This window comes from Molossus molossus, unplaced genomic scaffold, assembly GCF_014108415.1.
Source record: "Molossus molossus isolate mMolMol1 unplaced genomic scaffold, mMolMol1.p scaffold_m16_p_14, whole genome shotgun sequence".
NCBI classification, from domain to species: domain Eukaryota; kingdom Metazoa; phylum Chordata; class Mammalia; order Chiroptera; family Molossidae; genus Molossus; species Molossus molossus.
Window position 1 is genome coordinate 7,765,963 of NW_023425349.1, and position 24,965 is coordinate 7,790,927.

The 24,965-nt window shown below is 47.5% G+C and overlaps 2 protein-coding genes across 3 annotated transcripts in view; one reads left to right on the plus strand and one right to left on the minus strand.

Annotated features, from left to right (window-relative positions):
- Nucleotides 1-2,540, plus strand: part of ANGPTL2 (angiopoietin like 2) — a 33,995-nt gene extending 31,455 nt beyond the window's left edge. The window contains exon 5 of the mRNA XM_036261942.1: nucleotides 2,039-2,540. Coding sequence (XP_036117835.1) covers nucleotides 2,039-2,238 — 200 coding nt within the window. The 3' untranslated portion in view covers nucleotides 2,239-2,540. The remainder of the gene's footprint in view (nucleotides 1-2,038) is intronic.
- Nucleotides 1-24,965, minus strand: part of RALGPS1 (Ral GEF with PH domain and SH3 binding motif 1) — a 238,776-nt gene that overhangs the window by 105,571 nt on the left and 108,240 nt on the right. For both annotated transcript variants that reach the window (XM_036261937.1, XM_036261938.1), the window contains one exon: nucleotides 20,194-20,320. In XM_036261937.1, the coding sequence (XP_036117830.1) occupies nucleotides 20,194-20,320 (127 nt within the window). The remainder of the gene's footprint in view (nucleotides 1-20,193; nucleotides 20,321-24,965) is intronic.

Sequence of the window (24,965 nt, forward strand, 5' to 3'; positions counted from 1 at the left end):
CCTCCAGGCCGAGGCTGTCTGTTCTCAAGGGCAAACCTCGTCCCCTCCTGCCCCAGCTCCCCATTCAGTCCTGGTCCAAAGGCTACTCCCTGCCCTTGAGGACTGTCCCAGGAACTACCTGCCCTTCAGGGACGCTCTGCTGCCTGCATACTGAGGAGGGAGGTCCTTATGGACTCCAGGTCCCCATGCAGCCACACTCCCTCAGGCGGTTCTCACGACATCAGGGGGCATGTAGAGACCTCCACCTGCTCACTGGTGGAAGGGTAGGAAGACGACCCTCAGAGCGGGTCAGGCTCTAGGGACATGGGGCTGGTACAGCATTCTTCAGACCATCATGGGCCGCAGGGAGAAGACTGTCCCATGAGCCCACCCATCAGGCCAATCCAGCAGCAGGTCAGTGGGCAGAGCAGAGGTGAGCTCCTGGTGTCTGGAGGCGCACAGAGCAAGCCTGGGAGGGGCCTCTGCTGGCAGGAGGCTGGCTGACTGCTCTCCAAACACAGCACTGCCCTTCAGTCCTTGTGGCCTCAAGTCATGGCCCAGAGGAACCCGAGAAACGTGCTGGAAAACCTGGGCTGCTGGGGCTCCGAGGTGCCTGGGGCTGAGTCTCCCCTCAGCTATTTGCTTCAGCTGGCCTGCTCCCTGCTCACCTGACCCCGAGGCCTCGGCCGGAGCGGGCCCACCAGCTCCATCAGGCCCCCAACCCACAAACTTGACTGGGGCAGCCCTTCCCCTGAGTGGGGGCCTGCTTCCTAGGGCTGATCAGGAAACTGGGGACCCCCTCTTTTAGCTAAGAGCAGCCCAAGCAGACAGAGTCTCCTCTTCCTCCCTCTTCCTATGAAGAACAAGCCTTGCCCATACTTTTACCACTGTTCCAAACTGCTTGTCCTTGGCAGAAAAATCCAGAATGATACAATAGTGTCAAAAGTTTCATAAAACCCTGGCCGGTTTGGCTCAGTGGTTAGAGTGTCGGCCTGCGGTCCAGAGAAATCCGGGTTTGGTTCCCGCTAAGGGCACATACCTCGGTTGCAGTTTGTCCCCAGCCTGGTTGGGTCATGTGGGAGGCAGCCACCCGATGTGTCCCTTTCACATCGCTGTTTCTCTCTCTCTCTCTCTCTCTCTCTCTCTCTTCCGCTCTCTCCCTTCCACTCTAGCTGAACAAAAAATGGAAAAATGTTCTCGGTGGGGATTAAAAAAAAAAAAGTTTTATAAAAATATCTTTTTTTTATGAAATAATATATATATATACACACACATATGTGTGTGTGTGTGTGTGTGTGTGTGTGTGTGTGTATTTGGCTGGAATTCAGATTGGGGAGGAATAGAAGAGAATTTTCTCTCAAACACATCCTCTGTCATTCTATAAAGACTCTTTTTATCCTCACCCGAGGACACTTTTTGCATTTATCTTCAGATAGAGCAAGAGGGAGAGAGAAAGGAAGAGAGAGAGACACATCGACTGGCTGCCACCCACATGACTCCAACTGGGGCCAGATACAAACTGCAACCAAGGTACATGCCCTTAATGGGAATCGAACCCAGGACTCTCTGGTCTGCAGGCTGAACCAAACTGGCCAGGGCAATAAAAACTCTTGATCCAACAGTTTCAACTCTAAAACAATTCCTAAGAAAAACCCTTTTGCCTTTCCCCCCGCCCCTCAGGCTATTTCCATGTTTTGTGCAAACCTGTGGTGTGAGTCCTCCCCAGCTTCCTCTGCACCAAGCCCCGCAGCTGGGAGCTAAAATACGTGCCCTTATTCAATCCCCATGTGGTCCTGTGCGGGAGGCATATGTTTACCCTCAATTTGCGATGAGAATTTGGTGGCTCAGTGAAGTTAAGTCGCCCAGAATCACACAGCTTGTCAGCCAGAAGGCCGAGCCTCAAAGACAGGTCTGTGCAGGTCTGGAGCCCGGTCTGACTCTCAAGCATTCTTGCCCTACAGGCCCCACAGAGAGGGTCCTGCTAAAGTTCCCAAGCAAACAGTGGACATGGGTAAACCGCTTCCTCCCCAAGACCTTCTCACTCCCTTCTCTCCTGCAGGGAATTGTGCCCACTACCAGAAGGGAGGCTGGTGGTATAACGCCTGCGCCCATGCCAACCTCAATGGGGTTTGGTACCGCGGGGGCCATTACCGGAGCCGCTACCAGGATGGAGTCTACTGGGCCGAGTTCCGAGGAGGCTCCTACTCACTCAAGAAAGTGGTGATGATGATCCGGCCCAATCCCAACACCTTCCACTAAGCCAGCTCCCCTCCTGACCTCTCGTGGCCTTTGTCAGGAGCCTGCCCTGGCCATGCAGGCCTCAGCACAAAAAGCAACTCCTCACCAGTTCAGCTGGGGGCCAGAAGGACTGAGATGGTGGACTGTTTTCCCGAGTCACTGCGGCAGATAATGGAACTGAATAGTACAGTATTCTCTGTCCCTACTACTTTCCTTCACACCAGACAGCCTCTCATGTTTCCAGACAGGACAGGACTGCAGACCAGTCTTTCCTTAAATAAATTAAGTTCCTACAATAAAAACACAACTGCAAAATACCTTCATAATATGCATGTGTATGAGCCGACCCTGCTCACTTATGTGCATACCACATGTATATGCATTGAGATATATGGCACATGTCATATATCTAGATACATATATAGGTTTGCCTTGTATACCTAAACACACATATATTCAATTCGCATGTGTGGAAGCTCTTACCAACATTGCTCTTGGGAGGAAAGCATTTCCTTGTGTCATGTTACTTGAGTTTCAGAGCAGATCATAGACTGTATAGCTCTGATTCAAAGATCAAGACTTGGTGTCCATGTGCCTGATTTCTTACAGGAATGTCTATAACGCTATTCTCTACAGGGGTTTTCAACTTAAGAACCCCTTTGAGCACCTAATCAAATGTCAAAATCCACCTCCATCTCCATTTCTATACTCCCTCCCATTCTCAGGACTTCTACCATCCCCCCGTCCATCTGTCCGCTCGTCTGCCCGCTTATTCATTCATTCAGCACCATTCAAGAAGTGCCTTGTATGTGTCACCCGATGGCCACTTGCTCTGCTTCTGAGCGCCTTTCTGCTCTTTTCTTCTCCATGCCTCCCCTCTCCTGGCCTTTTCTGTCACATCACCCCTTCTTTCTAGGCAAGGTTCCTTTGCCTCTGAGTAGGAGACAATCTGGGCTCCAGGTTTCTGGCCAGGAAAGGGAAGGCCAAGCCCAAAACTAACTACCAGCCACATAGATAATGTATCCGCAGTTTTGTATTTTCCATCCACACTTTAGCCTACGTGTTATTTTAACCTTCACAGAACTAATAACCTACCTTGCCCAGGAGCTATCCAACTGGATGGAGAGAAGTCACCATCTGATCACTAGGACCCCCAAATGGCTACAGACCAAAGGTCCCATGCTTTCAGGCCACTAGAGTCCGCATCTCATCCCCAGTACACTTCCCGGAGAAAGCAGGCGCCACAAAAGTGAGAAACGGCCGTTCTTGTGAGTTACTGAAACCAGGGCCACCAGGCCCTTTGTTTGTTGTGTTACAGCGAGGTGGCTTCCCAAGTCCTGTTGGCCATAAGTGTCAGACTCAGTACCACCTGAACTATTGCCAAGCAGGGAGCGAGAGAGGAGTCAGGTGAGACCCTCCCAGTGGGTGAGTGGGTCGGGGTGTGCGAGACGTTGGAACATTTGGTACTGTCCATGTCTGGGTGTGTGCCTATTACCTCAGCATTCTCACAAAGTGTACCATGTAGCATGTTTTGTGTATATAAAAGGGAGGTGTTTTTTTTTAATATATTCCCAGATTATCCTTGTAATGGCACAAATCTGCAATAAAAGCCATCAGTGCTATTTGGATGTATCCACACTGTGTGTTATTGTTTGTGAAGGCCTTTCTGGGACCTCCTATATTAGAGCCTCTTTAAGTAAAACCAGGAAGAGATTCAGCACCAGGAACATGCAGCCAAGTCCTTTAAGTCACACTCTCCCTATCTTTGATTTCCACGTGTGCCCCAGCAGCCCTGTGACAGTCCCTCAGGCCAGGACGGTCCTCTGGTGCTCCACCTCCTTACATCCTGTCTGCTCCTGTTTCCTGGTCGCCCCTCACAGGCAGTGTGGTCAACACCTTCCTCGGTCAAAACTAAGGACTCCTCTGTGCCCCTCACCGAGGTCAACGCCTCCCTCCGCTGCAGCTCTTCTCTGCTCGGTGTACGCTCGTCCCCTCTGCCCTCACGGCCAGGAGTCCTGTGCCTCCACCTCCTCATGCCAACCCGACTTCCCTGCCAACTGCCAGGACCACCCCCCTGTGAAACAAACCCATGTGTCGGGAAGCATCTCTAGGCATGATAGGAAACCCCAAAACCATAAAGGAAAAGACTCAGGGACATAACTAAACAAAGCCCCACATTTTCTGTCCTTTGAAAAACCAAACATGACTGAGATCGAAAGGCAAATGTGAAACAAGGAAAAATATAGAATTAATATTCATGCTGCACCAGGAACTCTTTCCAATTAAGAAAGATACAAACACTGTGATAGAAAACTTGGTCAAGTACACAGACACATCAGAAGACTCACAAATGGCCAGTACACAAGAAAAGACTCCAACGTCAGAAGTAACAAGAGGGGCACTGAATCGAGCCTACGCCATCACAGGGTGCCTGCCACCTGGATTGGCAGAGACGAAAACAGTGTCAACCCCCATGTAGACAAGGCAATGGAGAAGTATGTACTCTACATACCCTGGATGGGAGTATAAACTGATACAACATGACAATTTGGCAATGTATATATCAAAATTTTAAATGCACTTACACCTCTGGACCCGAAGATCCCTCTTCGTAACAACCACATGGGAGCTTTCTCTAGCAAAGCTGCAGTTGGCTATGGGGAAGGAGAGGCAGAAATAAGCCCACCGGAGATATGGAACCCACTCTCCTTAGAGCAGAATGGGGAGGGAGGGGAGACAGCTTACCAAACCAAAGCATCAGAGGAGAATATGGAGACGAGAGAGAGCCCTGCTCAAGTGCAGTGCACCTTAGTGCCCAGTGAGCTGCTCCCCCCACCAGCAAACACCGCCAGTCTGACCCATCCATGTCAACACTCCTCCTCATCCATATTGTGACCTTTAGAGCCTCTAGTCAGAGGAGTCCTACTGTTACTAGGTCTCCATGGTGACCTTAAGGACCTCCTACAGACCCTGAAGGAAGTCAGTGAAACTCTGCCAAACCCCAATGTCCCAGTTTGGGCCAAAACCTTGGTCACTGGAGGGTATCCACCTGCTGGGGAACAGGACAGGAAGACAGAGAGGTTCTTCAAGCCAGTAACACTGATAGGACCAAGCAAGGTTAAAAGAGAACCTCTCACCACTGAAAACAATGTTTATGAGAATCTACAATTCTTATAATCCATAGGTGGTCTTTGGGAGCCCAAGGGGTCTTCCGTCACCTCCCAAAGCCACCTCACCTGTTCTACAAAGTCTTGTATACACTCTTGGTTACCCTAAGAGAAAGCCAGACAACTAGATTAGACAAAAAAGGGGACATTTTAAGCATAACAAACATTAGACACTCTTCCTGCCACCTCGGTTTTATCTAGACCCCTAAGGCGAGTAGCCCACCTTCTAGAGCAGGTGCAAAACCGTCCCTGCAGGGTGTGGCCTCAGACTGGTTCTCCAACAGGAACACACTGTTCACCTGCAGACTGTGAGAAAAGTACAGAAAAATATCCTTGTGGGGAGGAGCTGTCCCCCACCACTACAGAAACACCTTGAGTTCCCAAAGAGCATTGTGGATTATGAGAATTGTACTCTCACAGATGTTGTTTTCAGTAGTTCAAAGGTTTTTCTTTCAGTCCTGTCCTGACAGGGACTTCAGGGGCACTCGAGGAGTTTGGCGTGGACAAGCATGAGTGCTCCCCTCTGACTCATGCCTTAGGTCCAGAAAAACTGACCACATAGAGAGCAAACAGCAAGCCCACGGATGGGGCAGGGGAGGCACAGACACAGGTCTCCGAGGAACCAGAGGGCAGCCTGGATAGGGGGTGGGGGTGGGGAGAGGGCAGGAGGCCCAGGAGCCAATCGGGGAGTCCTAAGTGGTCAGCTGGAAGAGAAGCATTACCCTCTCTGGGCAGCTGAGTCAGTGGTGCCCAGAAAGGAAAATCTGAAGAAGCGGCAGCGAAAAGGGAGAAAAGACAGCAAAGAGAGAAAAGGACAGAGCGTGGGTGCAAGTTCTGGACAACGACCGAACTGGCCACAAAAGATGGCCCTGACCCGTCCTTCTCCCTCAGCCCCAAGGGCCACACCACTAGGCAGGCGAGTGGGGGAAGCAGAGAGACTGGGCCCAGTGGAGACGCTGCTCCGTGCCCTCCACACCCCAGGCCGCCAGCCAGGGCTGGTCTGCTTTCGGAGTCCAGACTGTGACAATGGGCTGCTAGGATGGGGCTGGTAGATTGTGCCCTCTGCGCATGCAGGAGGCAACTGCTGGGCTTCGTCATGCCCAATGGCAGAAAGATGCTGTTTTCGGCGTCGACAGGAAATAAAACTAGTCCACAGAGTAGGCTGGGAACGACACTGAGGAAAAAATAAAGTTGGTTTCTTCTTACACCTGACTAGTCCAGCTCATTTAATAAGTTGGTTATGTAAGGACACGAGGTATCTCCCAGAGTCCATGAGAGGGGACACAGCTGGGCCTCACCAGGGCCAGGAAGCGGAACTGCCTGGAAGGCCTTCAAGAGGCACGGCGGCGCTTTCCCCTCCTCTCCCTTTCCCTTCCCTCTTTCTCTGCAGGGTCCCTCTCTGTTTCTCATTGTGCATCCGTCTGCTCTCCTAGCACAGGATTCCTGAGCTCACACGCCTCCTGGTCCGAATGCCAGCACTTACAAGCACCTCTCCGTGCCAGTGCGGACTCCGGCCAGAGGACAGCTCCGTCCTGTCAGTGCCTCAGCGTGGAGGGGTGAAATGAACAGGGAGCTGTGGGAGAGGTGGGGGAGTTCCCAGGTTCCCAGGAAAGGAGGGCTCAGGGCTGGGTCTATATCTAAAAAGTGTCTAGACCATCCTCCAGCTCCTATTGGCCCCCATCCTCTCCACGGACCACATTTTGCCAGCTAGATGAATTCCGTCCTTCTGCTGGTTAGATTGTGTCCTACTCTCCCCCAGCCCTACCCCAGAAAGCCCACCCGGGTCCCTAGACAGGACAACTGGTTGTGCCCAGACAGGGCTCTTCCTGCCCTTCCTGGACATGCTGAGTTTCTCAGTAGTCTCTGTGGATTCGTCTCAAAGGTCCCCACGGTGGGGCTTTCTGGCAGCATTGTGCTCTGGATAACACTCATACCATGTGCCATCTATGAGGGCACCATGCAAGTCTCTTAAAACTCTCACACCAACCCTATGAGCTGGGTTCTATAACTACCCTCCTTTTGACACAACAGAAATCAGGGCTCAGAGATGTAAGTAACTTGCCCAAGAACATGCCACCTGGGACACTGAGGAGTTGAGCTCCTCTGTCGCTCATGATCATTCCCCAGTATGTCTAAGAATCATGGCAGCCATGGAGCCCCCTGCCCACAGGAGCAGGTATGTCAGGTAGCCGGCCAACCTGACTGTGCAGAAGCAGCTGGATGGACAGCAGGTCCCCAGATGTCAGAAAGCCAGTTCAGGGCTATTTGCCCCATTTATCCTAGTGGGCAGGGCACACAATAATAGGGGCAATGATGGAGACTATTCCACAGCTTCTTGGGGCTTCCAACCCTTTGCCAGGTCTAAAGCTGTTGTGCCCTACCTTTCTCCCTTCTTCCTGCGGGAAAACTGAGCCACTAGTCCTACAACCTACAGACCCAGACCCACCCTTTGGCACTCACAGTCCAAAGGCTGGCTGGCCTGGCTGCTGCCTCGTGCACCAATTCTACCTGGTACAAATCCTGGTCCAGATGCTCTGGTCACTGGTCCCTGATGAGGTGGCTCATCTCTCAACTCCATGCCTTCAGGCCTGGGCTTCCTCACCTCTCCGATTCCAGAGTCAGGCCTAAGCCAGCCCAAGCCTCGCATTCGCTACTTGTGGACAAAATCTTTAGTACCAACCATAGCCAGGACATTCAAGTGTCCTGTCGCTCCTGACCTGGGCATCCTGGGCCAGCTCAGCCCACACACGGGAACCCAGACAGAGATAATCCTGCCCATCTGTGCAGCCTTCCCAAAGCACTTCCGCAGATGGCACCTCCAGGTGGTCGGCCATCTGGCTGTCTCGTCCCCCACTCGCTGATGGCCCATCTGGCTCCTTTGCCCCTGTTTCAGCACAAGCACCCTCCTGGAGCTGAGGGACAGCTCACGATAGAAGAGAGCTCCCTGGACAAGGGAGTGCAGGCCACGTTTGCCCTGACCCATAGCAGAGCTGGGAGTGGCCAAGAGCCTAGAAGGGCAGCTAATGTAGAGGGGATGGAGTGAGAACTCCCTTCTGGGGCTCTGTGATGACAGAGGCCAACGTTCTAGTGATCTCATATTGGGGGAAAAATGAGAAGCATGTAGCCTCCGGAGCCCAGAATGCTGACCAAGCCCCAGGCAAGCGTGCCTGGGGAATGGATTTCTGTCTGCCTCCTCTCAGCAGGAACCCACAGCCAGGCAGCCTTTCCTCACTGATCAGGGCAGCTCAGGGCTGTGCTGGGACACAGGGACAGGAGTGAGGACCGACACTCAGGATGCAGAAGCAAGAGCAGAGGGCGGCTGAGCAGTTGGGTGGGAGGCCCTGAGGCCTGGCTGCTGAACCCTGAGAGCCCAGGGAGCATGTGTTTCAAGCAGAAAAGCAGCTTCTCTTCCAAGGGCTCAAAGAACTGGTGGGAAGAGAAATATGTATGATAACAACTTGTCTTCTTTCACCTACCATTTTATTTATTTATTTATGTATGTATGTATTTATTTATTTATTTATTATTGTTTGTTTTTAGAGAAAGAGAGAGTGGAGGGACATCGCTTTGTTGTTCCACTTATCATTAGTATTTTTTTCTTTATTGATTTTAGAGAGTGAGGAAGGGAGAGGGAGAAAGAGATAGAAATATCAATGAGAGAGAATATCGACTGGCCCCCTCCTCCATGCCCCCCACTGGGGATTTGGCCTACAACCTGGCCACGTGCCCTGACCAGGAATTGAACTGGCGACCTCTTGGTGTATGGGTCGATGCTCAACCACTGAGCCACACCAGCTGGGCTGTTCCACTTATTATTCATGCATTCACTGATTGCTTCTTATATGTGCCCTGACCAGGGATCGAATCTGCAACCTTGCATATCAGGATGAAGCTCTAACTAACTGAACTACCCGGCCAGGGCTCACCTATCATTTTATCACAAATAAAAATGGTTGGTAACATCTAGCGTTGGTGAGAGTGGAAAACACAGGCTTGTTCACACTGCTGCTGGAAATGGCAACCCTTGCCGAGGGCACTCCAGCAGTCGCTATCAAAATGACGGCACCCGTCCTCTTTGCCCCAGTAATTCCACTCCTGGCATTCAATGTTTCAGAAATACTGACGGGCACGCGAGCGAAGATACATGCCTAAGGATGCTCCCCACTGCACCACCAGTCAAAGGGAGAAAGCTGGGACAACCTGACCAGTCGTTTATCGGTTGGGGCTCAACGACTGAGCACACATCCAGGCACCACCCAGCAAGTCACCCGCCATCTGTGTGTGCCTGGAGCCAGTGGCAGGAATGACTTCTGTGTTTGCTGCCGCTGAGCACTGATGGCACTGTGAGTGGGACAAGAAGGGCAAAACCACACACGCGAATGTCTGTCCCCGTTTCGGTTGAAAAGCACCGTATTTCTCTCACACCCTTGCGCACATGTGTTTGTGTCAGTAGATTAAGAAGTCTGGAAAAATACGTGCCAACTGTTACCAGTGGTTGCCTCCGAGCAGTAGGAGAGCAAGAAGGGGATTTTCACTTTTTACTTTATAGACTTCTTTCTAGTGTGAATGAGTTTTACAACAAATGTGTTACTTTTCTATTTTAATAAGCTTTTAAGAAAATGAGTGGGTGCTGAATCCACTCCTGCGCACGGCCTCGCCCGGCGGCCTTGTTCTCCCCCACGCAGGATTCCTGGCTCTCAAAGTCTGGACACCCTGCACTTTAAAGGCCAACATACACTTGACTAGGGACCTGCAGCCTTTCTGGGGGTAACTGTCATGCCCTTCTCAGGCACCTTTCTTCCTTAGAGAGTTGCAGAGTCCATCCCCTCTCCAGGTGCAACCACGCCCTCTGTCCCACAGGAGCTCTGTTCCTCAACATGAGCACCTCAGAGGGACCTAGCACTTCCTGCTGCCCTCGAGGTCAATCTCAGTCCTTTGTGTGTTCAGTGTTACAGCTGATTGTGTCCTAGTGCAGATGGAACAGTAATAACTGTGGGGTAGTGATGAAGATCGGGCAATGTATTAGCTATCCAATGCTGTGTAACAGATTGCCCCCAAACTGTGCAGCTTACAACACTGATTATCTTGTAGATTCTGTGGGTCAGGAATTTGCATGGATCTTAGCAAGATGCCTCTGGCTCAGGGTGTCTCAACTGATGAGGTGAAGCTGTTGGCTGGGGCTGCCGTCTTATCGGAAGGCTCCACTCAGGTAGAGTCCACTTCTGAGCTCGCTCACAGGGTGGTTGGCAAGTCTGTCCCTGGTCACATGGGCCTCTTCACGGGACTGCCAAGTGCTTGGCAGCTGGATCCCCCCAGGTTGTGTGATCCAAGAGAGAGAAAGAGAGAGCAAACTTGCATCCAACATAGAAAGCAGTCTTTTTATAACCCAATCTCAGAAGTAAGTTCTGCCCACACTCAAGGGAGAGGGATTATACAAGGACACAAATACCAGGGGCAGGGATCATAGGTGGCCATCTGAAAAGCTATCTCTCACACAACATCTTCCAGATTTTCAGGGCACTATCTTAACTCTTCCTCTCGGAAATAGTGTGCAGAGACGTCCCAATGGCCCCAGGTTAGCCCTAAGGATGGAGAAACTCACTGGTCCTTCCTCCACCCAACCCTTTTCTTCTTCAGAGCTAGTGACCCTTGGATTCCCATCTCAAAGCTCTGTTCACACAGGCCAGTCCCTGGAGACACTCCTCTTCTCAGCCCACTCTCCTGGTTTCCCCAGGGGGGAAAGACCCGGTAAAGGAAGCACCTGGCAGCGCTAAGGCAAGTGGTTGGGTAGTGGGGTCAGACCTGGGTTTGAGCAAAGTCTTGCTTAGCTTCTACAGCTGTGAAATAAGTTAAAACAATAGTGCCTCCCTCAGAGGAAGGGTGTTGGGAGGATTAAATGAGATAATGAGAGTGAATTGCTCAGCTTTCACCGTGGTGGAAGAACAAACAGTTTGTTGCCATTATTATTATTATTGTTAGCTTCTAATTAGAAATTCAAAGCCTGAAGGTCAAAGAGAGCAGTCATCCTGGTGAGCGTAGATTCCTTCCAGGAAAACACATTCTCTTGCACAAAATTGGCTTGTGCTCTCTCCTCCTTTTGGGGGATCAGACAAAACTTCCTGACCCAGAGAAAAGCTGGCTGCAAGTCCCTCCTGTGCCCCAGAAGGGACAAATGTGACAAGGTGCTCAGCTCTGGGCAGCAAAGCATGCAGGAAGCACCCCCCCACCCCCATGTTTTCCTCCCACACTGTTTCTCTCCATGGAAACAGATATTAAACGAAGGATGCATAAGGCAAGGCTGGGTGGGACCCCAGCCAGAGCATGAGATCTTGAGTTAAACTCGATATCCGCCTGGCATATGATATTGGGTAAGTCATAAGTCAAACGGTGGTTGTTTTTTTTTTCATTCATAAAATGGGAATTTTAATAACATCTACTGTTTTTTTGTAAAAATTGAGCAAGACTATGAAGTCCCAGTTTCAGAAGCAAGACTGAGAAATGTACATTTTAAGGTAACAAACCTGAGACTACTAAAGTAAAGGTCAAGTTCTCTTCTGGAAGGGAGCAATGTGAGAAAATGTACAGCTGACCACTCTACAGAACAGTGGGGAAGGGTTCCTTCATTTGGGGTGTGGGGTGTGTCTTTGTGATGATTCTGTTGATTGAGAAGCATGTTTGAGATGAGTCAGAGGGCAGTATTTCCTGCTTGCTAGGCCCCAGAGAGGGAGGATGCCTCATTTTGGAGAAGGGGAAACTTGATCAAAGGTTCTCCTGGGCTAGGGAAGGAGGGCAACAGGTCAGCCCCTGCAGCATGAGGCCACCGGGCAAAAAGGAGAAGGGCCTGGCCCGTGGACTCCAGAGCAGGCATTCCAAAACGCAGGCTTCAGCTTGTCTTTGTGGCTCTGACATCCCCTTATCCATCCCTAAACTGTGCTTCCCCAGAGAAGGAAGGAGGAGCCTGGCTCCACGCAGGTCCAGCTGGAGAGACTGGTTAGGAAAGGCAGGAGATGACTGGAGGGAGGGACCAGAGGTTTGGGGCCAGGCAGTGGCTGAGGCACCATGTAGCAACCAGGATGGATCTGTGGAACAAATGAGTATTCCCTGGGGATCTTTGGAAACACATGGAATGGGGAACTGAGGGGAAAAAAGACTGGGTTTACTGCATGTGGAATGGAATTTTTTCAGTTGGGCATTAAGAGAAAGGATTACCCTTAATGCTGATAAACTTGAGGACAGCTGGATAATATTGTGGTAACGCCGACTTGGGAGCCATCGGACTTGATCCTAGGGAACTGGTGGCAATAGCCACTTTGATCCACGGCCCGGGAAGCGGAAGTGCTGGTGGCGTCCGCCCGCGCCACCCTCCTGCTTTCTGCAGGCGGATCAAGGGCTCCTGCGCTTGCCTTCCATCCCTGCTTTCAGGGCCCGCTGCGCAGATGCACACACTGGTCCTCAAAGCCAAAGTGCAGGGAAATGCTATGTGTCTCCATCACATATAAGGGACCTGGCTCCCTGCAGCTGTGTTATGTCATTCCAAGGCTTTGCTCTAAAATGACCCGTTTTTAAAGGGCTTTCCACCCCCCCGGCCTATTCTGAAATACAGTGATACACCACAGGCTTCTGCACGGTCCCCCACCTGGTCTTCCCACCTCCAGCCTGACCACCTCAAAGCCATTCACATGCTGTAGACAGAGTGACTGGTGCTAAATGCAAATCCAGGCCAGTCATGCCCTTTCTCCGTGGTTCCCAACTGCTCTTAGCGGGGGCGGGGGGCAGAGCCTGAACTCCCCACTCAGATAGTCTAGGCCCCAGGCGATCTCACCCTCCCTTCCACTCCAGCTGCTTCTCATGACACTCTCCCCTCATCATCATCTCTCCAGCCAGTTTTCCAACAAACATGTTTTCCCCACTTGAGGGTTCTTGCACAAGCTGCTATCTTTGGCATGCTCACCTCCCACCCTTCACCCCTTTAGGGTTTCTCTCCAGAAAGCCCTCCCTGGTCCCTGAGACTGGGTCAGGTCCCCCTTTATTTACTCCTTTGCCTTTCCCTTCATAGCGCTCAGCTCACTGGTTTGTCGTTCACTGCCTGTGACCAGATCTGAGATGTGAGCCCCAGCAGAGCAAAGCTGGTGTCTGAGGAGCGCATCAGCTGTTGGAAGTGCCTACTGAGCACCTGAGGACCGGGGTGAGGACATTCCCACTTGCAGAAGGCCTGCCACCCTCAGGCTCAGGGTAGGAGCCCCCCATTCACCTTGCTGTTCTGAGGGCTTTGGGGCGTCAGTGTAAACACTCCTTTGTGAACAATGACCTCTTCTTTTTAAACGTCCTTTTAGAAATCCAACAGTTTAGGTCTGTTTATTTTATACTCAGAAATGCCATGCCTGTATTTACACTTCAGAGTCCATCTTTGAAAATAAAGTCTTACTTTTTAAAAATGGATGGAAGGATTTGCTTATTTGAAGGAATAGCTTGGGTTCTAGATATTTATTTCACATATTAGAAGTCTCAGTAAGTTTACCAAGAATGTCTAAATGTTCTTGCTATTCAGAATTGTCAGAATGCCTAATTTTTGTTCCTTGAGAGATCACAATTTTCCACACGGCTTATACTTTTAGAATCAGCTCTAAACCTTTTAAAATGCATTCCTAATTTTATTTAGCTATTTCCTGGAGGGAGTTACAGGTAGTGACAACCACTCTCCAAGGCAATAAAGCTATTTAGAAATAAACGGGGCAGCCATTCTCACAGCTCTTTGCAGGCTTTTGTTATCATTTCGGTCTGAACTGGCCGTTTACGAGTTCCCAGCAGATAAAATTAAGCTGCAAATAACCCACCTGACTATTTCCCACCACTATTTTTACACTTTGAAGTAACTGAAAAGAAAGTTTTTGATACAAAAAGAGTCTTATTGTTATTATTTTTTAAATCTTCCCCCGAAGATACTTTTCCATTGATTTTCAGATAGAGTAGGAGGGAGGAAGGGGGTGAGAGAGAGAGAAACATCTGACGTGAGAGAGACATCAATCGCTTGCCTCCCACATGACCCCAACCAGGGCTGGGGATTAAACCACCACGGAGGTACATGCCCTTGGCCGGACCCTCCACTCCGGTCCGCGAGCCAACACTCTAACCATCGAGCCAAACAGGCCACAGCAAGAGTCTTATTTTTTAAATGTCGTTTCTCTCTCAGTGTTTTTAAAATTATATTTCATGAGGAACTCAGTGTACAAAAGCTTTCCACGCAGCAAACTGCATGAAAGGGACTCGGGGTACACACCCACACAATGCAGGACGACTGCTGGTGAAGAGTCCCAGGAAAGCGGTGAGCACAGGACGGTGCACAGAAGTTTAGAAGGATCATCGCAAAGTAAACCCACACTTGCTGCAAGAGGCAAATACCTGCCATGGCAGCCTTCAAGGCCTCAAGCAGTGGAACTAACAGAGCAGCTGGAAATACCAGGGACGGACCCAAAGTCGCTCCCAAAGAATAACTCCCTCTCCCCCAGGGACAGTCCTACCGAGAGGACTCTGCTGGGGCGGAGGGTTGGGGGGATGGTTTCAGACATTTTTTCCCTATATTGTACTTTTCAGGAATTATGTAACAATTCCTCCTTCAATAAACAAATTCGTCCCTGGGACAGGCTGGGGTTTCGAGGGGAATCCAGTCCTGAAACCACAACCTGCATTTGGGCACCATCTGTCCACGGCACTCAGAGGTGCAGTAGGGCTCCGAGCTGACCTGGGGACGGATGGCCCCTCTGAGACTCACAACGGGATCTTGCCTCATTCTTTTCAGTGAAGCTATGGCAGCTTCGGCTCCTGTACATGCCAGGAGTCATTCTGATGTGAGCACGAGAAATGCAGTCCAGCTGGCCTGCGGGGACAGGGAAATCGCTGTGAGGCTGAGGGACAACGGAAGGCAGTTAAGCTGGTCAGGCTTAGAGGCAAAAGCAGGGGGGCCTTGAAGGAGAATGAGGCCCACACGGAGTCTCTCGGGAAGCACCTGCCATGAAGAGGCAGCTGAGGTGAGGTGACCGAGGACAAGGAGGCTGAATCTGTCCAGGCACTCAGTGGCAAGGGGCCTCAGGGCCAGCTTGGGCTACCTGTCCACTGCAAGTCCAACAAGAGCTTTTGTAGTGACCCCAGGGCCCTGAGGACAGGACTCCTCTGTAGTGGGGGGATCTGGGGTGCACGTGCTCGGTCAGATGACAAGGGACATGAGTCAGAAAGGGGAGATGTACTGGTCCAGTTTGCCCTTGGCTGAGACCCATGGACTGATGCCCTCGAAAACACAAGATAGCACCGCTTTGTGATCCAAGAACAGAGAGTATCACAATTCATCCCGCTTTATACAGTGCCCGGTGGAAGCCATCCACAAGTCATAAATGGCAGAGGACGTACAGGTGGCAACTACAAGGGAGGAGTAGGAAAATAATGACCTGGACAGTAGAGGTGGAGAGTCAGGAGAGGGCAGTGTCAAAAGCTTAGGGCTAAAGCCAGACCATCTGAGCAGAGTCCTGGCTCTGCCACTTTCCAGTTATGTGACCCTAGGCAACCCCTCAGCACCTGCTTATTCACTAGGCTACTGTGAGCATTCACTGCAGTAATGCACTAAAAAGCCGAGCAAAGTGCCAGGCGCAGAGAAAGCAGACATACATGGCAGCTCTCGTGATCACTCTCACGAGAGAGAAGAGGCCATCCTTGGCGATCCTGGAGCAGCAGCTAATAGAACCAGTAATAGACTGCACTAGGCTGCCCTCATCCTAATACCATCAATCTCATCCCTCAGTTGATTAGCCTCTGGCAAAGTGGGGATGGGCTTGGGAGCTCTGTATATCAACATGCCCTCCACCTGTGGATCCGAGAAGGGGATTTGCCAGTGACCAAGTAGAGAGACATCGCAGGTTACAGCCAGCCATAAGAGGAAACAAGGAAAGGGTGAGAAAAGAAAGCATAGGATGACATTCAATCCAATAACATGGCTGAAGTCTAAACAAATGTGAGACTTTTACTCCTCTACTAAAAGGAAAGATCTCTCATATTGGCTTCAACTAAATGCTGTTCTCAAGGATCACTCATAAAAGATTAAAACCCAAAATATAATCAAAGACTTATAAAAGGAAAAATAAAACATTTCACAGGCTTAAACATTTCAAAGTAAAAGCAAATAATAAATGTAATCAAGATCATTTTGTAGGGGACACATCCAAATGAGTCGACAACTTTATAAACTTCTACGTATTAAATAATGCAGGGCAAGGGGAGTCCAACATATATTCCTGTCTTTAGACCAAGTCGTCAAAAATTAATAATTTGAATATTATACATGAGTAATTATAAGAGTAATTTGAGAAATTACACCTTCTTTTTCAGCACCCAGGAAACGTTTATAAAAACTGATCTTACATTAATCCACAAGACAAATCTCAAACATTTTTTAAAACCTAGAAAGCATGTATGTTACATATTCTAAACCAATGTAAAAAAGTTAGAGAAAAGACTACATTTTAAAATTCCAAAGCCATTCATAGCAGTGTTATGCATAACAGCTAAAAAGTAAAACCACCCATATAGCCATCAAATGGATAAATGAAACATGGTATATCCATATAATGGAATATTATTTGGCAATAAGAAGGAATAAAATACTGAACATGCTCCAATGTGGATGAACCTTTAAAACATAATGCTAAGGGAATAAAGCCAGTCATAAAGACCACACACTACAGATTCAATCTATGTGAACTTTCCATAAGAAGCACATCTATGGAGACAGAAAGTAGATCAGTGATTGCCTACGGCTGAGGATGGGTGAACGCAGAGGGGGGTGGCTAGAAAAAGCGGGAGTGATTATTAATAGACATGGGTTTCTCTTTGGGGTGATAAAAATGTACTAAATTGTGCAGATGGTTGTGCAACTCTGAAAATACTAAAAACCATTGAATTGTACATGCTACATGGATGATACATAAATTATATCTCAGTAAGGCCACTTGAAAAAAAAAACACGCGCTTGAAAATTTTAAAAACCACTACCTTAAATAATACTTGGATAAAAGAAAAACTGAAACCATAATTATAGAACATTGAAAGAATATCAGTGAGAATACTATTCATTAAAACATGCAGGATATAACAAAAGCAGCAATTAGAAGAAAATGTACATCTACCCTTTAAGGAAATCAGGAGAAATGAATTATAAAAGACAAAAGCAAAAGTCCCATATTTCACCAAGTTTAGGATGTCATCTATTATAGGATGCACGGTTATTTTATGTACCACTAAGAAAAACTGCCAATTAAGCCATGTCACAATGCTTTGTTACCACAACTGAAAGATGCATCCCAATTGCAAGGGCTAAAATGTGGAGAGAAGACGCACATCAGGCTGCTGGAATACAGTCGGTTAGAAAGCAGGAAGACAATGGGCCTGATAACAAATACAAAGCCTAATTCTCTGGGAAGATCAGCAGACATACCTCTGGCAAAGCAAATTAAAGAAAGAGAAAAGAAAAATGCAAACCATTAGGAATACAAAGCAAATATAAACCTTAGATAGGTTAAAATGTGTAAGAGAGTACCATATAAAACTCTATGCTAATCTTTTTTTTTTTATCCTCACCCGAGGACATTTTTCCATTTTTTGCACAGATAGAGTGGGAGGGAGAGAGAGGAAGAGAGAGAGAGAGAGAAACATTGACGTGAAAGGGACACATCGAGTGGCTGCCACCCGCACGACCAACCAGGGCCGGGGACAAACTGCAACCGAGGTACAAACCCTTAGCGGGAACCGAACCCGGGTCTCTCCAGACCGCAGGCCAATGCTCTAACCGCTGAGCCAAACCGGCCAAGGCTCATTTTTAAAATTTGGATCAAATAAACAATTTTCTACTAAAAATAAATTTTCCAAATTGGCTTTAAGAGAATTAGAAAATCTAAATAAACAACGTTCATGGAAGCAATTTACAAGTTGTCAAAAATGGCCCTGGCTGGTTTGGCTCAGCGGTTAGAGCGTCAGCCTGTGGACCAGAGAGTCTCGGGTTTGGTTCCTGCTACACCCTAGCGGTTCGGGGCACGTACCAACAAAAAAAGTTGTCAAAAATGTATCTCCAATAAATTGTACTAGATCTCTGAAAATATTAGCAGTCACTTCTATAAAAACCCTAATTTCTCTTGTTATTAATACTATTTTAGATCATAAAAAGATAGAAATACTTTTTATAAAATTAGCATAACCCTGAAATGCAAACTACAAGAAGCATTTTTCACCTCGCAAATTAGCAAAGATTAAAAAAAAGAGAAAAGAACAGAAAATTGCCCTGGCCAGTTTGGCTCAGCAGTTAGAGCGTCAGCCTGTGGTCCAGAGAGACCCGGGTTCGGTTCCCGCTAAGGGCACGTACTTCGGTTGCAGTTTGTCCCCGGCCCTGGTTGGTCGTGCGGGTGGCAGCCACTCGATGTGTCCCTTCACGTCGATGTTTCTCGCTCTCTCTCCCTTCCTCTCTCTCCCTCCCACTCTATCTGTACAAAAAATGGAAAAATGTCCTCGGTTGAGGATTAAAAAAAAAAGAACAGAAAATTAAAAAGTACATAAAAATACAAAGTATCTGTGCACGTGGGAAAAACAGGTAATTTCATCCCCTGCCAATGAAAGTAATATAAGCTGTTACCACCTCTATGGAGAGCATTTAAAAAAATATATAAAAAGGCACAGCATTTTGCTTACGTTTTGACCCAACAATAACAAATCTAGGACTTTTTTGTAAGGTAATAATCATAACTACGTGCAGATAGTTTGACAACTTAATGTCAATATTAGCAGATTTGATTTTGATGGGACTGAATCATTGTGTAGAAACATAGGCAATAATATTAAATGTTCACAATAGAATAAACATATATATTTTAAGTGTACCCAAATGAATGAAAAGATATGAAGCAACTAGGATTATCTCTAGGTGGGATAACAAATTATAATAATTTTTTTCTCTTCCTAATTCTCTACAGTAAGTTATTTTCTAATCAGAAGAATCAATAATCATTATTATTATTTTGTTGGTACAAATCTTCTAAAATATATTAAGCCCTGGCTGGTGTGGCTCAGTTGGTTAGAGCGTCATCCCATGCACCAAAAGGTTTCTGGTTCGATTCCTGATCAGGGCACATACCTAGGTTTCGGGTTCGATCCTCAGTCAGGGCACATACAGGAGGTAACCTATGGATGTTTCTCTCACATCAAAGTCTCTTTCTCTCTCTCTCAAATCAATAACATATCCTTAGGTGAGGATAAAAATATAGGGTGTCCCAAAAAATGTATACAGGGTCTCTATAGATTCTATTACATTTTGAAAATGAAAAGCATTTTAATAAACACTGGCTTTATAATAATTCGAAGTTGTGTATACATTTTTGGGACACCGCACACGTGCGCGCGCGCGTGTGTGTGTGTGTGTGTGTGTGTGTGTATTAATAATATCAAAACAGAGGGGTTTGGCCTGAGTCCCCTCAGTTTGGGAGGATGTGAATGAACCAGTAAGTCTTGTGACCTTTCTGGGCTGCAGGTTGGGAGGCTTGGGATTCACAGGTCACTTGTGTGAGAAGCAGAATATCCCTTGTTTCAAGGCCCTCATCAAGGTTCCCCTCCTTGGGAATTATCAACAACCTGTTTCAATCCAAGGAGCCAACCAATTAATTACTTCTTTATCCATGGCCCATGCTGCTTCCTGGAAATTTCTCAACTAGAAACTATAAAAACATCTTATTTGGTACTGAGCAGGTTTCTTAAAAACTAATAAGCAAATTCAGACTCCTACCTAGATAGGGAATACTGGGAACCATCTTCAGGCTTCGGATATATTCCCGTGTCCGCTTGTAATTATCTTCTTTGGACATCAGGTAGTCCAATTTCTCAAAGGTGGTCTTGTCTTTTCGATTCAAAAGCTGGGGTGAGAAGAACACACATGTATGAGAAAGAAAAGAAATAAACCGGAAGAAGCTAGAGAGAAAGGATAACTGTGGGCAAAGATGGAAAGGAAACATCAGAATGCCATGTCTATGCTGTGCCAAATCTTGGGTGTTGGCAACTGAAGAGCCTAAGAGGCAGCTTCATGCAAAGATGGCAAGTGTCATGGCCTCAATCTGCCAGTTTTCATAGACTCTCACACTTGGAAGATATCCTCTGATGCTATGTAGTCCACTGCTCTAAATGATGCCAGACTCCCCTGTGTAGCACCTGCCTCCTTGTATAGACCCTACAAGAGCAAGGAGCCCAGAGAGTAAAGCAAATTGTGCCATGTCCCAGAGTAACTCACAGCTACAGCAGCCTCTTTACCTAAGTCCACAGCTACTTCTCTCTCAACATCTCTGCCATTGCTGTAGGCCCTGGGAATTTTCACACAATTCACCTGTGTGGTTTGTGCACTAGCCAGGCTATCTCTCTAGTCTAGGCTACCCTCTCCAGATTCCCTATGGCTTATAGCTGTGTCATATTTACACTGGTTATGGTATTTTAATCAAAAGAAGCCAAGCTTTTTATTCATATGGTCACCTAAGTGATGACTTAGTTAAGACAATACAGAAGGAGCAGGTATCCACAGCCCTGAGGTTAGAGAAGCAAGAGCCTTTATGACTGAGGTCTCTGCTCTGTACAGCTGGTCACCAGGGCAGGGAAGGTTCAATGTGCATAAGGAGGCTTTCTGGAAGGAAGGCAGAGGAACCTGGATGTTGTGGTCACCCTGCATGTCCCAAGTCAAGGACCAGTGCCCGGAAATGGCAATGTCTTCTTGGATAAAATGGCTTTGAGAAAGAGTCTATGCTGGGAAAATAGGCTTAAAAAGAGGATCTGGGATCTTTTTTTTTTTTTGGAGAGGGCTGGTTTTGGCACAGCATATGGCCCCCCCAAGTTTAGCTTCCAGGATCTACTGCCTCTGGGATTTTTTTTTCTTTATTGATTTTAGAGAGAGAGGAAGTGAGAGAGAGAAACATCCATGAGAGAGAACATCGATTGGCCGCCTCCTGCATGCCCCCCCACTGGGGATTGGGCCCACAACCTGGGCATGTATCCTGACTGGGAGTTGAACCGGCGACCTCTAGGTGCATGGGTTGATGCTCAACCACTGAGCCACACAAGTTGGATGCCTCTGGGATTTTAGATCAATGGCTGAGCCCAGGAGTATAATGGAAGGGGACCTTGGCCCTGGAATCCTTGGTCGGGTTTGGTGTCGAGACCCCAGTGGTCTGTGCAAGGACCTGGACCAGCAAACCTGCCACATTTGTCAGACTTCAGCCCCGCCAAACAGCAGAGAGAAGTAGAACAGGACCAGGGGAAGTCCAGCACCAGGAGAAGTAGGCCTTTTGTACTGAAGTAACGCCTTAAGGTTACATGAGTACAAGTTCCCAAGACCTGGGTCTGCAAATCCCAGACCCGGGCCATGTCTGGTGCATCAGGAAGCCTGGGTTGCCATGGGCAGGCCTGCCCACCTCCTTAATCCTTGGCCTCTGGAACCACAGAGGATATAGCTGTGTGACGACCCGGCTGAGCAATGACAGTTTAAGGACTTCAAGGAGGAGAGGTAAAAGAATAAGCTGAAAGGAAGGTCCCAGTGCTGAAGCGAGTAAATAGCAAGTTTGGTTTTTTTTTCTTTTTCCTATTGAGAAATTCAGGACATGTCAGGGTGGGGATGCTACACAGATGCTTAGGACAAGGGCTGTGTAGCTGGCTTGCTAATTCGAAGCTGTTATTTATCACATTAACAAATGGACAGGAAATAACACCATTCCCCATTTGTAATATACGACTCATCTGATCTTTACAAGTCTAGTTAACAAGGATGGGGCCAAGGCTATTGCTTCTATTTCAGGTTCATAATCACTGTCTGAGTATCCTTGGAGAACTCCCTTCACAGAGGAGAGAGATGTCTATTATAGCAACACGGGCAAGTAAATAGAGACCAAGAACCCAGACAAATAATAAGTAAATATGGGTGAGGGAAGTGTCAAGGAAAGCTATATAGAGAGGCCCTTGAAAAGAACATTTAAGGATGAGAAACTCACTAAATGACAATATATGCCCAGATCAGAATGAGATACCCTAGCTTTGAACTGCCCCATTGTAAAGTGGAGCAGGCCCCTCGTACCCTTGATTGGGAGGTCACCTCTTTATGAATGCAACTTAGAGCCCCACTGAATTCCCTGGCAGTCCCCCATGTTCAGCAGCAGTCGAACAAAGCCCTGTGTTATCCTCATGCTCACCGCAGCTGACCCGTGCTGCTGCCCAGCGCTCATACCGCTTGATCTCTGACCCAGCTGGGAAACTGCCTTTGTCCCCTTCCACGTTCAGCCTGCCTGCCTAGCCTGTCAAGTGCCATTATGCATGGCACCACAGCGGTGAACAGCCTATCATCTGTGTCCTGACATGGATATGACCAGGCCAGAATGAGCTTAGAGCCCTGGGGGGATGTCCCTGAAACTTGCTCTGCAGATCTGACCTCAGTCAATACTTGGGCTTCTTGGGCAGAGTAGGACAGCCACAGGCAGTCAGATTTACATGCTTCCTACATTGAAAACCGAGCTCCACCTGTTAACACTTCCCCCTGTGAACCTTGTCTCTGTATACGTACTCCCTACCAACTTTCCAACACTACACACACATACACACATATTCAGAAGGGCTGGACCTGGTTAACTTCACTCATGTGCTCCATTCTGGGCCCACAAATGAAATTCAGGGTGGCATCTGATTTCTCAGTAATAACACATAAGATGATAGAAAACATGAAATAACTTAGAACATATATTTCCAAATCATGTATTTGAAAACTACTTAAGAACTTCCTCTATCAAAATAAAGGAATAAGCCAAATATAGGAAGATATGGGATACAGGAAACAGTGGATCCAATCTAGGGGCAGTAAAGGGAGTTTCTGGGATGACAGATGAACAGCAGGCCTTAAGAATGACTGGTTCACATCCCAGAAGAGATGTGTCCAGAGAAAGAGAAGGTGCCACAGAAAACCTGATAGAACCATACATTTGTTAAGAAAACATATATTTATTATATATAATACAAATAAATTCATTTTGAAGTTTATATATTATATAAAATCTAGTAAAATATTATATAATTTTTTTTTTATCCTCACCTGAGGACATTTTTTTTTTTTGATATTTTGTTCAGATAGAGTGGGAGGGAGAGAGAGAGAGAGAAACATCGACATGAAAGGGACACATCGCGTGGTAGCCACCTGCACGACCCAATCAGGGCTGGGGACACACTGCAACCGAGGTACGTGCCCTTAGCACGAACCGAACCCGGGTTTCTCTGGACCGCAGGCCGACACTCCAACTGCTGAGCCAAACTGGCCAGAGCAAAATATTATATAATATTTAAAACATAATATTAATCCCTGGCCGGTTTGGCTCAGTGGTTAGAGCGTCTGCCTGTGGTCCAGAGAAACCCAGATTCGGTTCCTGCTAAGGGCACGTACCTCGGTTGCAGTTTGTCCCCGGCCCTGGTTGGGTCGTGGGGGTGGCAACCACTCGATGTGTCCCTTTCACGTCGATGTTTCTCTCTCTCTCTCTCTCTCTCTACCTCCCACTCTATCTGAACAAAAAATGGAAAAATGTCCTCAGGTGAGGATAAAAAAACCCACCAAAAAACAAAAAAAAACCCATAATATTAAAATGTATAACATTATAAAATAATATAATATATACATACACAGTTGACCCTCGGACAATATAGGTTTGAACTTCAAAGGTCAACTGAACTGTATGGGTCACCTTTGTGAAATCTGGTATAAGTAGGCCTGTGAAATTCAAACCTGCATTGTTCAAGAGTCACCTGTGTGTGCGTGTGTGTGTGTGAGTGTGTGTGAGCGAAAGAGTGCGTGTGTAACACCTGGCAGACAGAAGGTAGCTGGAGTAAGAATTATTTTTTAAGGGAATTAGAAATTCTAAGGAAACATAAAAGTATTCCAGAAAGAACATGTTCTTAATACTTTACTACTTGACTACAGAGAACCATATTTACACACTCCTAATAATTAAAACACTAAATATTCATTTAACGAGTGATTTAATCACAGTAACATGAGTGTGTTTGAAGAATGAGAGAAGATGAGGAAAACTAACCCAACATCCACTAAACACTGTCACCAAATACTGTCTGAAGCAAATGGACCAAGAACTGTGACAAAAGCACATTGGTGGGAAGGGGGCAGAACTGCGGTAGAGCCTTCTAATGAACTGCTAAGCGGTGCCTCTGGGGAATGAATGGGGTACGGAGAGACGAGTGTTCTTGTTTCACTAAGCCTTTAAGTACATAGTGATCTTTAAAATGAATGTGCATGTATTATGCTGAAAAAAAATTCTTTTAAGATTTAATTTTTAAAATATAGTGTTTGTTCATTTTAAAAAATAACAGCATTTACTTATACATGTTTTAAAGTTTTATTACAAGCAGAGCCATGAACTAAAAACTTCATTTGAATGGAAGGTCCTTTAGATTTTAGAGTTTACAGGAAGCCTAAGGAAGAAACTATTAGATATATGTACAAGAAAATAAACTATTTGCCTACTTGAGTCA